General features: G+C 37.7%; 1 protein-coding gene across 5 annotated transcripts in view; it reads right to left on the bottom strand.

The window, feature by feature from the left end:
• gbf1 (golgi brefeldin A resistant guanine nucleotide exchange factor 1) overlaps positions 1-14,636 on the bottom strand; it is a 71,336-nt gene extending 56,700 nt beyond the window's left edge. For all 5 annotated transcript variants that reach the window (XM_057341552.1, XM_057341554.1, XM_057341553.1 and 2 more), the window contains exons 1-3: positions 14,503-14,636; positions 9,064-9,166; positions 8,771-8,837 (exon numbers count right to left, since the gene is read on the bottom strand). In XM_057341552.1, the coding sequence (XP_057197535.1) occupies positions 8,771-8,837; positions 9,064-9,159 (163 nt within the window). In that variant the 5' untranslated portion in view covers positions 9,160-9,166; positions 14,503-14,636. The remainder of the gene's footprint in view (positions 1-8,770; positions 8,838-9,063; positions 9,167-14,502) is intronic.
• Positions 14,637-15,252: the final 616 nt, after the last annotated feature.

The following is a 15,252-nucleotide window of genomic DNA, read 5'->3' as shown; positions in this document are numbered from 1 at the left end:
AAAATCTGTCACAGCAAACATTGCATACTACTAACACGCTCACATTGTGTGTGTCTACTTGTCAATAACAAGTGCTAAAGTCAACAGAATTCCACAGATTTCTGCGGAGATCTGCGAGTGCTTATTCCGTGGTGCCTTGGTATGCTGAGTGTGGAATTAACGAAGAGCAGAGCGCCGTCGCTGAGTGCGGGAAACTGCTTGTGTAACCAGTCACTCGCACAGCTCCTGCAACTAGGGGACCTCGAACCAGGCTTCGGTCCGGCATGGGAGTCGTCCGCGTCTGTCGCTAGAACACCACTTGAGGTCGGGGAGTGCACCTTCCCTGAGACCTGCACAGCTCTCTCTCGCTAGCCAGGGGTTTTTTAAAAAGTGTGGCACTTCCGTTGGAAACACTTTAAAAATGAGTAAATTTGCACGGTCGCCAGTTGCGATTTCCCCAAACATATCACACGCAAATTAATATTTTTGGTCGCAAATGTGACCGTTTTAGGCGCAGTCTGGAGCCCTGCAATATATTTTTAAATGAAGTTTAGTTTACATAAAAATGGTTGAATTAAACCTTGAATATTGTCAATTCTTTAACAAAATAACAAATTTGACAAAAAAATTGTTAATGTTTTGGGGAAACATAAGTCAGTTTCTTTTTTTTTTTTTACTAATATCGTGATGCAATCGTAATCATAAACCCAGTATCGTGTATCGCATTGAATTGTGAGCCAAGCGTATCGTTACACCCCTACTTCTGCAGATTATGTCTGACATCTCACATTAAGACTGCAGAACTGCTGAGAAACCTGCAAGATTTCAAACACAACCAAATTTGTATATTACGTGCCTAGTTAGTAATAGACTTAAACATGAAAAGGTCCACACATGACATTACATTAATTGTGGACAGCTAAACATAGCTTAATATGAATACAATATAGCAATTTAAGCATATTATTTTTGTATCTCATCCACCTAACACGACATATTTTACTGTGGTCAAATTACATTACTAAGTGGAAAATGCCTGCTTTACAGTGGCATTTTATGAATAAAATGGTAATGTACTGTATGGCGGCCAAACTGAAAAAATATTGTCCATTTGTAAAAATATATTAGCCGATGCCGATAATAAAGAATTCCAAATATCGGCCAATATATCGGTCTATCACTATAAGGAGTTTTATTTCAAAATAAATACTTTGAATAAACACTGAATCATAAACTGTCAAAAAGGATGTGTAAAATACTAGCCCCATTTCCCATTATAACAAAACAAATCAAATCAAATCAAATTTACTTAAATTGTCAAATTCGTTAAATAAGGGGGCCTCCTGAAGATTGCCAGGGTCCCTGGAAATCTACAGGGAAAAAATTAAGCACAAATTATCAAGGCTACTGAACATTATTATCGTTTCGTTTCTAAGTGTTTATCTGCTTTTTGCTACATGCATATGATAGTTTCCAAAGAGACAGTAGTGCCAATTATTTACGTTTGGAAACAATATATTGTCTTTAAAATATCATATTTACTATTTATCTAACTAATTTTAAACGTTTCTTTACACACACAGCATTTGGATGACTGCTGTTCTTCCAAAACCTCATATCTCCATATTTTGTCATATTTTTGTCCTATATTGTTAGTTACCCTTTATGTTTGTCACTGGGTTTTGCAAACATCTAACCAATAAAAAGGCATGAAAAAGTGCTTGTCAACTTTGACAACACAGTATTTAATCATTGAAAAAGTACAGTGTTTTTTCCATATTCTGAAAAACTGTGAATTTGGACATACAAGGTTTCAGAAGGACAGCAACGATATGCATTTTAGATAGGGGGTCCCTCACAAAAGGTTCATCCTATTTGCGGGTCCTTGGCATCATAAAGTTTGAAAACCACTGTGTTAAACAATCAAATGCATTTATGTTGGGGAAACCGAATAATAAAACTAAACTATTTGGAGCCAATACAAGAATGAGAATGTGGTTAATTTCAATGATTTCACAATGCAATCATATACATATATTCTCATGCCTCAAAGCTGGTTTGAAGGACATTTCATGACGCATTTAAAAAACTGCACACAGATCAGCAGAACCTGTGTTTACATGAGAGCAATATTAATTCAGATGGCAGAAAGTAATTAAGCGGTGTTGTTTGTTCATCATCATCTGCTGTGCTGATGAGGGATTACTGCAGACCTCACAACAAAAGCTGCCAGTGTAACTTGAGTCAATTAGCATGTCTTCACCACTCTCCACAGAAGAAGGCCGTCTGTTCAAAGAGCATCAAGTACAAATCAATTTTTCCCAAGCATCACATCACAAGCAACACAGTATGTCTATTGGTGTGCTCTATCAATGAAATAGGAAATTAGACAGATGTACCGGTCCAAATGGTTCCGTTTAAAACGCTCCCCTAATATCTGGTCCTCTGTTCCCTTCAGTATATATTGGCTGATAATGATAACCGATAATTATTTTAACATTGGAAGCCGATAACCAATATACAGTATCTAAATATTAATATAAAATTCCCTAAGACTGAAACAAAAGGCAAAAGGTGGACAACTGCTTTTATTTGAAAACATTGACTGTAGAAAACAAGGTAACCATTAGTTCTCTTTTTTTCCCCTGAAAATCATGTACCATGCCTACTTTACACTAGTTAACAATTCTTTAACCTTTATTATAGATGTTCTTCCAGAGCAACCCAGAAAATGTTTCTTTATAGCCGCATGTCTAACAGTTCTCAAAACAGAAAGCATTCAGACAATATGCTTTTGTTCCTATAATTTTCACATTTATAAATACTTTATCTACATACTGTAACTACATCAAAAATGCTTTGACATTTTTGTCAAATGACCACGACAGAAAGATACTGTACTGTACTGTACTGTTTTTTAACTGTGAGCAGCGTGCAGCTGAAGAAGTTTAACCAGAGGAAATGATTTATCGGCTATAATATATCGGCTTAAATTTTATTATCGGCCGATAAATGGTGATTTTTATTGTTATCTGTATCGGCCGATAATAAAATTTAAGCCGATATGGCCGATAATTTATCGTACATCCCTAGTATATACACACACTCCCCCCACCCCAACCTCCACCATCCACACGTACCCTACCTACGAGACTTTCACAGCCATGGAATGATTAATAGTTGTGTGCCCCTGCATGCACTCAGCACATTGTTGAAAGGCTCTGAAACAGGACAACAGTTGCATCCCCACCTAACACCGGGCCTAAGCCCCGACTGTCAGTCCCCGGTTAGAGCAGTCTTAACTGGCCAGATTTACAGCTACTAACTAGCACTGGGTGGATGCTTGGCAGAGAGGAGACAAGCATCCATCATCACGACTTATGGTGCATTTTATTGCAGTGGGACAGAGGCCATGATGAGCACGCTGCCACCCCGAGTGACACCGGCACAATGCTGCGGGATGTTAAACTTACCACAGGGATGGATAACTTGCATATGAAGCATGTACCCTGGATTTACAGTGCTAAAGCAACACTTCAACACACCTACACACAAGAAACTAGGGACGGCCACGACTTCCAAGCACAACAATCTAAATTACATGTCGATTCATTACTGTATAGTAAACTATACATATCACAAATAGGCCTCCGTTTTTATTACGGTACTGTTTACGTTCGAACAGATGGAAATTTGCACTACAACTCAATCGACCACACAGTGTACTAACTTTTCTATAAACAACTATTCAGGCTCGCCAACAATTCACAGAAATGAGCTACACGCTAGATCGGTTGCAAGGTCAGAACATTAACAAGTGGTGCATCCCGTGCACTTTCATCTCTCTTTAAGATGGACAGATGAATGCGGCAAGGATGACTTGGGGACGCTTGATGATTGTTTTGTGATGGAAACCCGGGACGCCAGATTTGGTGTAATAGAAGGAGACCTTCCTCCTCAGGGGACAGCAGTTGTAAATTCCTTCCAGGAAAACTTATGCTATTCAGGTTAGGCTCCTCTCTCATCTTTTTGACTTTCACATTGTGAGAGATACCCAACCTTGAAACCTTGAGCTTTGACGGTTAATGATATTGAATATAAACGTTTACACATTGAACGCTTAATCGATGTTATGTATGCATCAAAATATGCCCATAAGAGCTTGACCGATAAATTAGTTAATACTTCATTGCATTCAAATAAAATGCCTGTGACACACAAAACAACGTGGTTACAGTTTTTTTTACCCAAACTTCCTTCATGCACAGTACACATAAATAATCATATGGGTCATCGTAAAGGATCAGTTCATCAAGCAGAACCTCACATTCTTTCCATGTTATTCTGTAATTTAAAACGTTAAGTGATGTCCTTGCTGGAGCAATCATCACATTCAATATTGAGAACGCTCTACTTACTATTTGTTTGCCGTCTCAGATGATGTTACCAAGGACATGATTGGCCGACCCCCATGTGTGTGTTTTTTTGCTTGCAGACTGTAGAAACAAAGCTAGGAACCATTTTTGCTTATCAGCACAAAAAAATTGCCCTGCAAAGGCAAAAGGCAGTAACTTTGTTTTTGGCTGAAAATGAGTTATTGATATTTTTGGGACATTCAAGACCTCCTTTATCATGTGGATTAGTATCTTGAGTCAATTTTGTTGCTTTTTCGAGAGAATAATGGGTTGTAACTTCAAAAAAGCTCATGAGAAAATGACAAATACAAATATTTCAAGTAATTTTACTAGGTTCCACACTCTGCAAGTGAAGTTGCCTTTGTAGGGTACTTTCTCTACATACACAGTATTTATTTATGCACAAAGGGACATTTCTTCATTGTACATGCCATCATAAGTAAACATGTATGCATATGTGGCGTTCCCCTCAGACGTATGACTCTGCTCTTTTCTCAGTGTTGACCGGACAACATTCCTGCAGTTCATTTGGGGTATGATATACATGCAGATATCAAATGGCAGAAGAGTCCACAGGGCCTCAAGAGAGCAGGATATTCCCACATGCCCACGGAGAAACCCTTGCTGGGACAGCATGCTCGCACTTGACCTTCAGCTTGAGTACACATAATATGTATGTTAAAACGGAGGCACAAGAGCAAACTACAAGAATGAATCTCACAACAACGTGTCCAGGTCATGATCAACCCCAAAATCAAACGTGTTTGTTGCATTTTGTTGTGGATTGTGAACTGCAGAATTTCACTTGTGCTTAACTGTGATAAAAGCAGTTTCACAATGCAAAAAATGCTCATAACACAAAGTTTTATTTTCCAAAGCAAAATAAACATTTTATAATTATTTCTCTTGATCTTGGGTCAAAACATGTCACAGAAATTTGTGAGGATCACTCTCAAATATAAAAAAAACGATTCAGCTACCTACTTCAATGTAATAAAACCAAAAATGATTGCACAAGAAATCATATTTAATTTATTTATTTAATTATAAATGTGAAATCTTTAATTGACCCAAAATGCAGACATATATTGGTAAAGAATAAGTTGATGGGCAGTGTAACCGTACCACATCAGAAGAAAGGCTATGAGCGCAGGGTAAGTAAGAGAGATGTCAATCAAACAAAGCTCTGGTATTGGATCTATTGGGTGTCGTCTTTACACCTGCATTTGTATGAATAAAAATGAGAGGATTTAGTCTGTCGGCTGCCTCTGCAGACTTGTCAAAAACTGACCTCTGATGCTTAGGGAGGAGGAAGGCTGCGAGAAAGATTCAAAGCTTTAAAGGACTAAGGCTGGAGCTCACGACAGTATATAGTGTGAATACTGTGAGCAGGTAAGACATCTTCATTCAATGCATCGTTTCCATCCCTCTACCTACTGCTTCTATGGTACGACAAAGCAGATATCAAAAATATCCAGGGGAATTACTTGACCTCATACTGAATCCTAGATCTCAATTTGATGTTAAACCGACCGTGGTTTATAGCTAGAATATCTCTCTTACAGCTCTATACTGTATAGCAGTCATACAACAAGCAGTACACAAGATCTAAAGCTCTTTTTTCAATACCACCAGAACCCAAAGTGTTTGTGGATTTAAAAACAAACGAAGACTCTAAAAGCTATTGCCAGAAAAAAACAACCCAAGAACTCACTGACATCCATTTGTCAGCCCAAGTTGCTTGTTTGTATTTCCATAGGGGATTAACAAGAGCATCTCTGAGTGCCTTCTGCTGGCAACACAAGAGAGCAGAGCAGTGTACTTTACATTCATTCTGTAAACATTTTATATAAATATAACAGTTATAGAGAGTTATAGAGTATTCCTTTTCTTTTTAAACTTTGAGAGGAGTATAAATTAATCTGCATTCCAAATTATTCCATTACGCAGGTACATTCTTAAAATAAGGTACTTCACAATGTCAAAGAGCATTTTTTTAAGAGCACGCCTTAAGTGAAGTACCTTGTAACTACTTTATCCAGATAAAAACATTTTTACTATAAATGGGGTCTTGTCCCAATAGTATGTTTCACCATAAACTACATTGCTGAAATAGAAGGTCGTTTTCATTTAATATAAATGATTTTGCTAATATAATGCAAAATCTAAATGAGTGGAAATGAAAAATACTTGAGTTCAAATCTAGGCACAAATTTGTAGAAAAATATGCCGTTTATAAAAAAAAACTGGTTTACCAATGCATTGCTTGCATCAGGTGTGTGTCAGTGGGGGAGCAAAAAAAGCCCATTAAAGTTTCCGAGATACTACACAAAGGACTGAAACTGTCTCAGAAAACCAAAAATTCAAGAGAAGAACATTTTGGTGGAAGGGGAGACAACACTTCCTTTCCCAGAACAATCCATCTCTCGGGTTGACAAGACTCCCTGCTATATTTACTCAACCAAAACTGCAGATGATATACTTGCAGCTGCATTCTGCCGCCATAGGACACATGTTCCTGTCAGTCAAACGCCTGGTGCAGAGGAAGGAGAATGAAACCTTTATCAAGCCAGAGAAAGTGTCCAGTAAACCTTTGGGGCTAATCCACATTTCCTTTGGCGGTAGCTTTTGTTGTTGGCTATGATAAAATAGCCACAATGATAATGGAATTACAAGGCTTTCATTTGGATGACAGCTGGCCAACTAAAGCCCACCCAACACCGTTTAAGAGACATACAATAAAATTAATTCAAGACAATCCAGTGCCAAAATAACACAATCAAACTCTTGCTACCCATAAAAATTCTGAGAGTTTATGCAACGAATGAGCAATATTCACACGTCACCCACCAGACACTTAGGAACACAGGGTTGCAGCCAAGAAATTAATAATAAAGCAAGACTATCTGTGACGTTTGGGCTGTTTGGTATTTATAAGCACAGTTGAAGATTAAGAACATCAAAGAATACAGCTATAGTAAAACTGTACAATATAAAATATGTACATGTACAACACAAATGACGTGTTCCATATTTTCAGGAATATCCTAACTCATGATTTTTGCATCCTAACCAGGCTTAAAAAACAAGCTAACATCCTTAATGAAAGATTATAAAGTAGGTGAATGAAACCCAACACTTGTTCCACAGTGCAGGAGAACTAACAAGGCCTCTGCAGTGGTTCAGAAGGGGGAGTTTGGCAGATTCTCTCCGGGTCCAGACACAGGTGCTCCTGTCCATCTCAGAGCAGCAGTATCCTCCAGAGAGAGGACTCCCCGTCCAGGGCTTCCATTACAGAGGCATGACGACATGCAGACAGAGCAGAAGGCCGCTGCACGTCTCATCAACTCGCACCCCTCCATTAATACCCACATAGAAATTCACAATGATGAATGGGCCCAGGAACGTCGAGCAGGACGTTTAGTTACTAAAGGGAAGTCATGGCAGCAGAGATGGTGAGAGGTGGCTCTTTCACCTGAGCCTGAAGGACTGGTTTTAATCAATCCATTGCACTGAAAGTTATACAGAAGTTAGTTGAGCCCTACTCACGGGTCATTGAGATTTGAGTAATTCTGTAAACAAGATTTACTTCACTGTCGTGGATGTACTGTAAGTGATGAATATGATTCACTGAACATTTGGAGGAAAAAAATTAAGCAGTCATAAGGAGAAAGAGGATAAAAATGAGGGGATAAATTTTACATTTTTAATTCAAGAGCAGTTCGGGATTGTTATAACATGATTCATAACCAGGAGCATCAAAGAAAGAGAGAATTTTCATTACTTTTTGAACAGAGGAACAATTGCACAACACAGCATAACATTTACCTTTGCCGTCCAATTCATTAAGAGGCATTTGGATAACTAAATGAACAAACACTGACATAGTTTCCATGGGACCCCAAAAATTATGAGGCGGCAAACAAGCCCAATAGTAAGACATTGAGAAAGATAATATTGACTGATTTGAAAAGGCCATCCCTTTCCTCTGAGGAAATTTAGCACACACCTGGTTAAATACGCTTTCGTTCTGTAGCAGGAAAGAAGCACTTTTGCGAATGCTAAATGAGTCTGTTTAGTTTGGTCCCACCTGACATGCGTCGTTCAAATAAGGTCTCAAATGGAGGAAAAGATGAAATGGTGCCGTGAGCGAATGCAAAAATCATTTGTTTCACGATTTAATATTTTGTTTGTGTGAAAGACATCTATCAAACAAATCTGTATTACTGGGATAAACATAGGTAAACAATACTGCATCCTTGACAGGTGTGATTACAGAACGTGAAAGTGGCTGAAAATGGTCCGGTCAAGATATTTGGTTCAATAACTGCATTTTAAATTCATCAAACGTAATGCTAAATAAAATGATGTCTAACCTTTTATGTTATTGAGGATCTCTTTCAGGTTGCTGAAGCTATTGAGTAGTGGGTCCTGTTCTTCATCCTGTTAAGGTAAATAATTGTATATTTTTTTAGCAACAATAAGGGCATGTAATATTTTCAGTTTATTTAAATATGATTCAAGACACCTGGGTGATTTAATGGCACTGAATGTGGCCTCACAAAAAACCTGTTATTTCAAACACTACAGATTATCATGCAAAAATCTGTGACAATAGGTCTGTAAGGATCTGTAAAATCTTTAAACAAAGCTAAACTGAGCAGCTTACCAAAGGAGTATGGGTACTCCATCTAGAGTTCCTCTTGATAGCAGCAACAACAATAGAAATCTCCCCTTGAACGATGTATATATTCTTGTCCACCATAGTGTATCTAGAGAGGAAGTAGAAATGTGCATTTACACTTAAATGTAACAACAACAACTCAAACAGCTATATGAGAAGAAACAATTTTATCAAGACACTTTAATCCTGTTCCTGGAGGGACTTTTTCATTTTAAATCCTGCAATTGACAAACCCATTTCAGGAAGTGAGGTGCAGTCATTAATGAAAACACAAAACTATATGATCAACCTTGTAAGAAAGCTTAAGGTGGTCTTGTAACTAGTCGGTTGGTTCTCAGACCAGACCACAACACAAGCAGTAACCTCTGTGCAAAAAGTAATGCAACAAGCCCCAGGTATCAGCAGCTTTCCATTATTCTAGATTGCTTTGGGGTCAAGACAGTAATATCAGGAAACGCATAAAACGGTCTGAAAGACTGCAAAAGATTACACATAATTTATGTTAGTTAGTTTCAAATTAACATAATTTGTAGATGTTTGCTTCATCTAAAATAGGCATTTTGAAAAGGTGAAACTGATACCTGTCCAAAACACAGTAATATCATTAGAGGCTGTGGTTGATTTAGGATCCACAATGACAGCTACATTCAACATTTAGCCTCACAGTTACCATCACAGTGGTTTTGGTCTTAATATTGATATTTTACTAGGGGTGTGACGAGATCTCGTGGCACGATGTGCAAGGATATTGTGTTCTCGCGAGACCAATCACCGGATCTCTCGAGAACACAATATCCTCGCGCAATTGGCATGATGTAGTGCTGGGCTCGATATTGCAACCATTTTAGTCGCATATGCTCCCTATATTTAACCTGTGAGACCTCAAAATATATTTGGGAGCATTTGAGTGAGTGTACATTTTGCTGTGGTGCGACCTGTTTTCATTACTGTACAGAACACGCTAATAACTGCACAAAGTATGCACCTGCTGTGAGCTACAGTGACCGGCCCAGCCATTCATAAAAACAATGTGATTTATGATTCTCTATGTAAACGCGCCAGACGGACAGTTTCAACATTTGCTCGTGTCTTTCGCGTCCGCAGCGCCTTGCGCACTAGTGTTTACGTCGGTTCGCGCTGCCAGCAGCGCTTTGGGAGCGTGCAGCATGCTGTTGAACAACAGCGGACTGTACAACAAGTTGAGTATACCAATTGCAAGTTCACATTACGTTATTTTAAATACATTTACAGGCAAACCTCTTCAAAAACGGATAATCTGTGTCTTACATATGTGCAATGTAAGCATAAAACATGATGTGTTTATGTAGTTTTAACTGTTTCTCTGAAGGCTATGAGGGTTCAGTCAGTGGAGGAAGGAGGATTGACAGTGTGATATGATCACCACCTCTGCTAACACGAGCACTATGCAAAAGCATATAGAGAAAACAACCTCAGCTTTTTACTAAAAGCTGCACCTGTTAAGAAAACAAAGCATCATTTTTGTGTAATTACTGCCTATCAATTGAGTTTGTGACAAAACATTTTTCAGTGTTTACATATTGTTTATTACTGCATAATAGGGTTGCCTAATACTTAATATAATATTGAACCGTTCGGTACGACCTCCACGGTCCAATACGTGTAAGTGAATTGCGGTTTTCCGGTTTTGCGTTTAAATTATTTCCGTGCGCTCAGTTACACTCTGAACTGTCTCTGTCCGTGTTTGTCTGTATCTACTAGCGAGCGGTGGTCGGGCAGTGAAGCGAGGCTGCCTGCAACACAAGAAGCAATGTGCTGTTGAGAGACGCGGGCTGGCTTTACTGTATGCCCGTTGTAAAGTGATAATCTCGGAATTTGGCACATCAAGAATGTATTTTTACGCTGCATACGAAAGCAGCACGCTCGCGTTGCTCTCACCCAGCACATGCAAAAAGAGCGTCTACGGCACCATGCCAAAGTCCGTTTAATGAAAGTCATGCCACTCCGCGGACTTTCGGATAGCTATTTACGTCATAGTAAGAGCCTCCAGGCAGCTATTTAGCATTGCATTTCTTCCAATTTATTTCAATCGCAGTGGCGCACCTTGTTAATATATTATCTTTGGCCTTTCCCATTGAGCGCTGGTGTTTGCAGTGTTACACGCACCGCACGTTTACTTCCATTACAGCAATCGCAAGTTTTCCATTACGTTATTTTAAATACCCTGATGTGCAAAACCTCTTCAAGAAGCTTATTTTACTGGCATGTTGATGAACAGAAAACCAAAAACTGCTGTGAGCCAGGAATTTGTACAAGTTGATTTTTGCTTAAAGATAATAAAATAGGTAAAGTTAAATAAAGAGAATTTCAGTAATATAGTTTTTTTTCCTTAACTTTTTACTGTTTCTGTCACATAAACATAGAACAATGAAAAAACACTTATAGAACAGCATAATATAATTCATTAAAATAGAAGTTTAATTTGAAGGTTGATTTTATAATGCCTACATTTTTTGAATTTTGTGTTTTTAAGGTGAATAAGAGACTATTTTTCCCTATATATTTCATCATTGAGGAAATCTCGTCTCGTCTTGTTCTCGTGGGATAAGTGTCTCGTCACACCCCTATATTTTATATAAAACAACAGATTAGAAGAACGATAGAAAAACATCAGCATATGAACAAAATATTATGATTCACATATAGACTATTTACAAAGTGCAATGTACAAGAGTATCACCCTTGCAAATACAGATCATTTTGCAGTATGTCAACACTGGCCCAGAACACTGGTAATATTTTAGTTTTTTAACGCTACACAAACAATAAAATAAAATTCAACCAACCAACAGAACATTTTGAACTGAATTAAAATGTTAAATGAACATCTTAAAAACTTAATTAGATATGAAATTAAAAAAATAATAAGATGAAACAGGATGTGCTTCTGGTCCAGTGTTGTTTTCGTCTTGTACAACGGTCAATAAATACTGGTGCCGCATGCCAAAATCGCCTGGTCCTTATATAAAGAATAGGGATGTACGATAAATTATCAGCCATATCGGTATTGGCCGATAAACGGACATTTTTAATGTTATCTGTATCCGCCGATAATAAAAATGTAGGCCGACATATTATAGCCTATAAATCATAAATCATTTCCTCTGGTTAAACTTCTTCAGCTGCACGCTGCTCAGTTAAAATTCAGTACAGTACTGTCTTTCTCTCATGATCATTCACTTACAGCTATTAGCAAAACATTGTTGATGTAGGTATAGTATATAGATACAGTATTTATGAATTTGTAAATTATAGGAACAAAAGCATATTCTTTGAATCAGACTGCTGTATGAATGCTTTCTATCTTGAGAACTGTTAGACATGTGGCTATTAAGAACATTTTTCTGGTTTGCTCTGGAAGAACATATACAGTATAATTTGTTTATTAAATAAAAAATATACCAGAAAAGTATATTTCAGGTTAAAGAATCGTTAACTAGTGTAAAGTAGGCTTGGTACATGATTTTCGGGAGAAAAAAGAGAACTAATGTTTACCTTGTTTGTTTAAAAAGTGAATGTTTAAAAAAAACAGTTCTTCTTAGGGAATTTTATATTAATATTTAGATACTGTATATCGGCCAATATCAGTGATTGGCTTCCAATGTTAAAGAATTATCGGTTATCGGCCAACATTTACATATCGGTGCATCCCTAATAAAAATATTTGATTACAAATTTCTCATTTGAATTTCATCCACTATGGCAATGTGTATTGCTAGAGCTTTGAATCATGTTTCACCATCTTGCAACAACATCCACGTATATAGTTGCTGTATATATGTGCTTTTGGATAGACTGGTATTTCACTACGATTTCAATTTTTGGCATGGCTTTACTTAGTGAATATTTTTCAGAATCAGAATCAGAAGAGCTTTATTGCCAAGTGTGCTTGCACACACAAGGAATTTTCTTTGGTGTTGGACGCTTCTAGTACAGACATTCAACACAATGACAATACAAATATAATAGGATTTAAAGTCTAAAAGATTCTAAAATATATGCATATATAAAATAAAGACTATTTTACAGAAAATGGGGGATAATAACATATAAGAGACATTGTACAGGGTAGTATATAGTAGAATATACATATTAACAGATTGTATGTACACTTGTGCAAATGGATAATGTAGTAAGTAGAGGTAGTGTTATATACATGTATAAATAAAATGTAGATATAATAAGGCACTATAGTGCACACTATAGGAGTAGTGGAAGTGGAATATTGCTCTTAAGGAGCAGTTATCTGTTTAGGAGGGAGATTGCCTGGGGAAGAAGCTGCTTCTATGTCTGGAAGTACTGGTGTTTGGTGCTCTAAAGCGCCGGCCATATTAACGATATAGTTCAATTATATATATGTGTGTGTGTGTGTGTGTGTGTGTGTGTGTGTGTGTGTGTGTGTGTGTGTGTGTGTGTGTGTGTGTGTGTGTAATAGAAAAGCCACAAAAAAAATCAGTACAACACAAAAAATTACTATAGCTGGGTTTTCACAGACTGGGTGCATTCTTTATTGTCTGGTACCCTTGCATCCAAAGCATCCCCCATATAGATGTACACATAATATTAACGTACAGTCAGATAGACTCTACAGTCAAACATCCAAGTTATATCTACAAGTAGCTCTTCTAACTGAAGTCTTCAAGGGCCCAGCCGACCAACCATGAATGTTTACAGCCACGTACTAACATCCAACATCATGATGCTAATGAGAACATCTAAATGACAGTCATCCAGCACACTGCAATAGATTCATCATCTTCAACAACATAAACATTACGATAAACTGTGGTTTGGAACGGTCTTTCTCACTGAGCAAATGATGTACAAAGGTTGATGATGAGTGTGAATTGATTGGAACTAAATTGATCAGTAGGCCAAGAAAGATAGCGAGCCTGATAGCTTTGACAGCTAACAAGTTACATTGCTTGTCAAAGGCACAATAGGACATTTAAATCGACGTGTACAGCTCAAAATTAGCATTGCCGAATGTGAATATAAATAATGAAACTAAACCATTTATGAATAAACAGAAAAACAGAACTGATAATGCAACCAACCAACCTGTCAACAAGCTAGCAAGCTGTTTGTCACACTGACTTTCGCGGTGAAACTACAATGACAGACATGAGAAAAGAGCCCTCGTGTCCCTCTCGTTATGTTTTATATGAGCCCCTGCCTCTTTTTAAGTGCAAGCAGCTGACATAACAGAAAATTAAATAAAGTACTGCTGTTTCTGAGACGGTGAATCCAAAATGGCGTAACGTTACAGGTCTATTGCCACTGATTTGGCTAACTAGCTTAGCAGGCTGCAACAGTGACAAGTGAATGGATACAGCGTTCAGGAAAATAATACATTCGCGATAACCGCTTTGAATAAAGGCTTACATTTAAACAGGTCCACGAGTTGTCATGCCCTGATGTTTGTCTGTAATAGAAGGCCACTAGATTGAAGTTCTGTCACCGGTGGATAATCTCCTCCACAGGCAAATTTACTGACGTGGAAATGGTGTAGCTCACACAACCTTGATATTTCCTGTCAAATGACGACATTTTCAGCCAATGATCTTATCACTCGGGTTCGTGTGCGTTGTCTATTCTTCCAAGGTTCCTTCGTTACTATGAAATAACATTTAGCATAAGTTTACTTAGAAAATAATATTTTACATTCGGGTATTGTTGATTGACTAAAAAAAATGTTCACACAAGCAACAATACAAGTCACCAATCAGATCAAAGTAAGGCGGGGCTTCGGCTGCTATCATGTTGGTTGAATTTTACTGATGACAAAACAAGGGGCGGTTCTCACTGAAGCAGAGCGCATACTCGTGGGTTTGTTGTTTGTCTCCTGTCACAGTCTAAAAGAGTATCTACAGTATGATGCAGTTTCATAAATAAAATTAATACAGTTGGATAAAATTGTCAGATTTACTGAGTTGACCTAACGGTTTTGCTTTCGTCTGGAGATTCTGACAGAAACATCATTACAGGTTTAGGCTATTACAAACACTTGCGTCAATGATGCAAACCGATTGAGAAAAGTATTTGCATGTTCTTTCAAACAATTACTGCACCCTTTAATCCTCAGGAATTACCAATGTGTTTGGTAACTGGAGGAACATAAAACCACTGATCAAC

The sequence above is a fragment of the Triplophysa rosa genome, linkage group LG9, assembly GCF_024868665.1.
Source record: "Triplophysa rosa linkage group LG9, Trosa_1v2, whole genome shotgun sequence".
Lineage (NCBI taxonomy): Eukaryota > Metazoa > Chordata > Actinopteri > Cypriniformes > Nemacheilidae > Triplophysa > Triplophysa rosa.
This window is presented reverse-complemented; position numbering and strand designations above follow the sequence as displayed.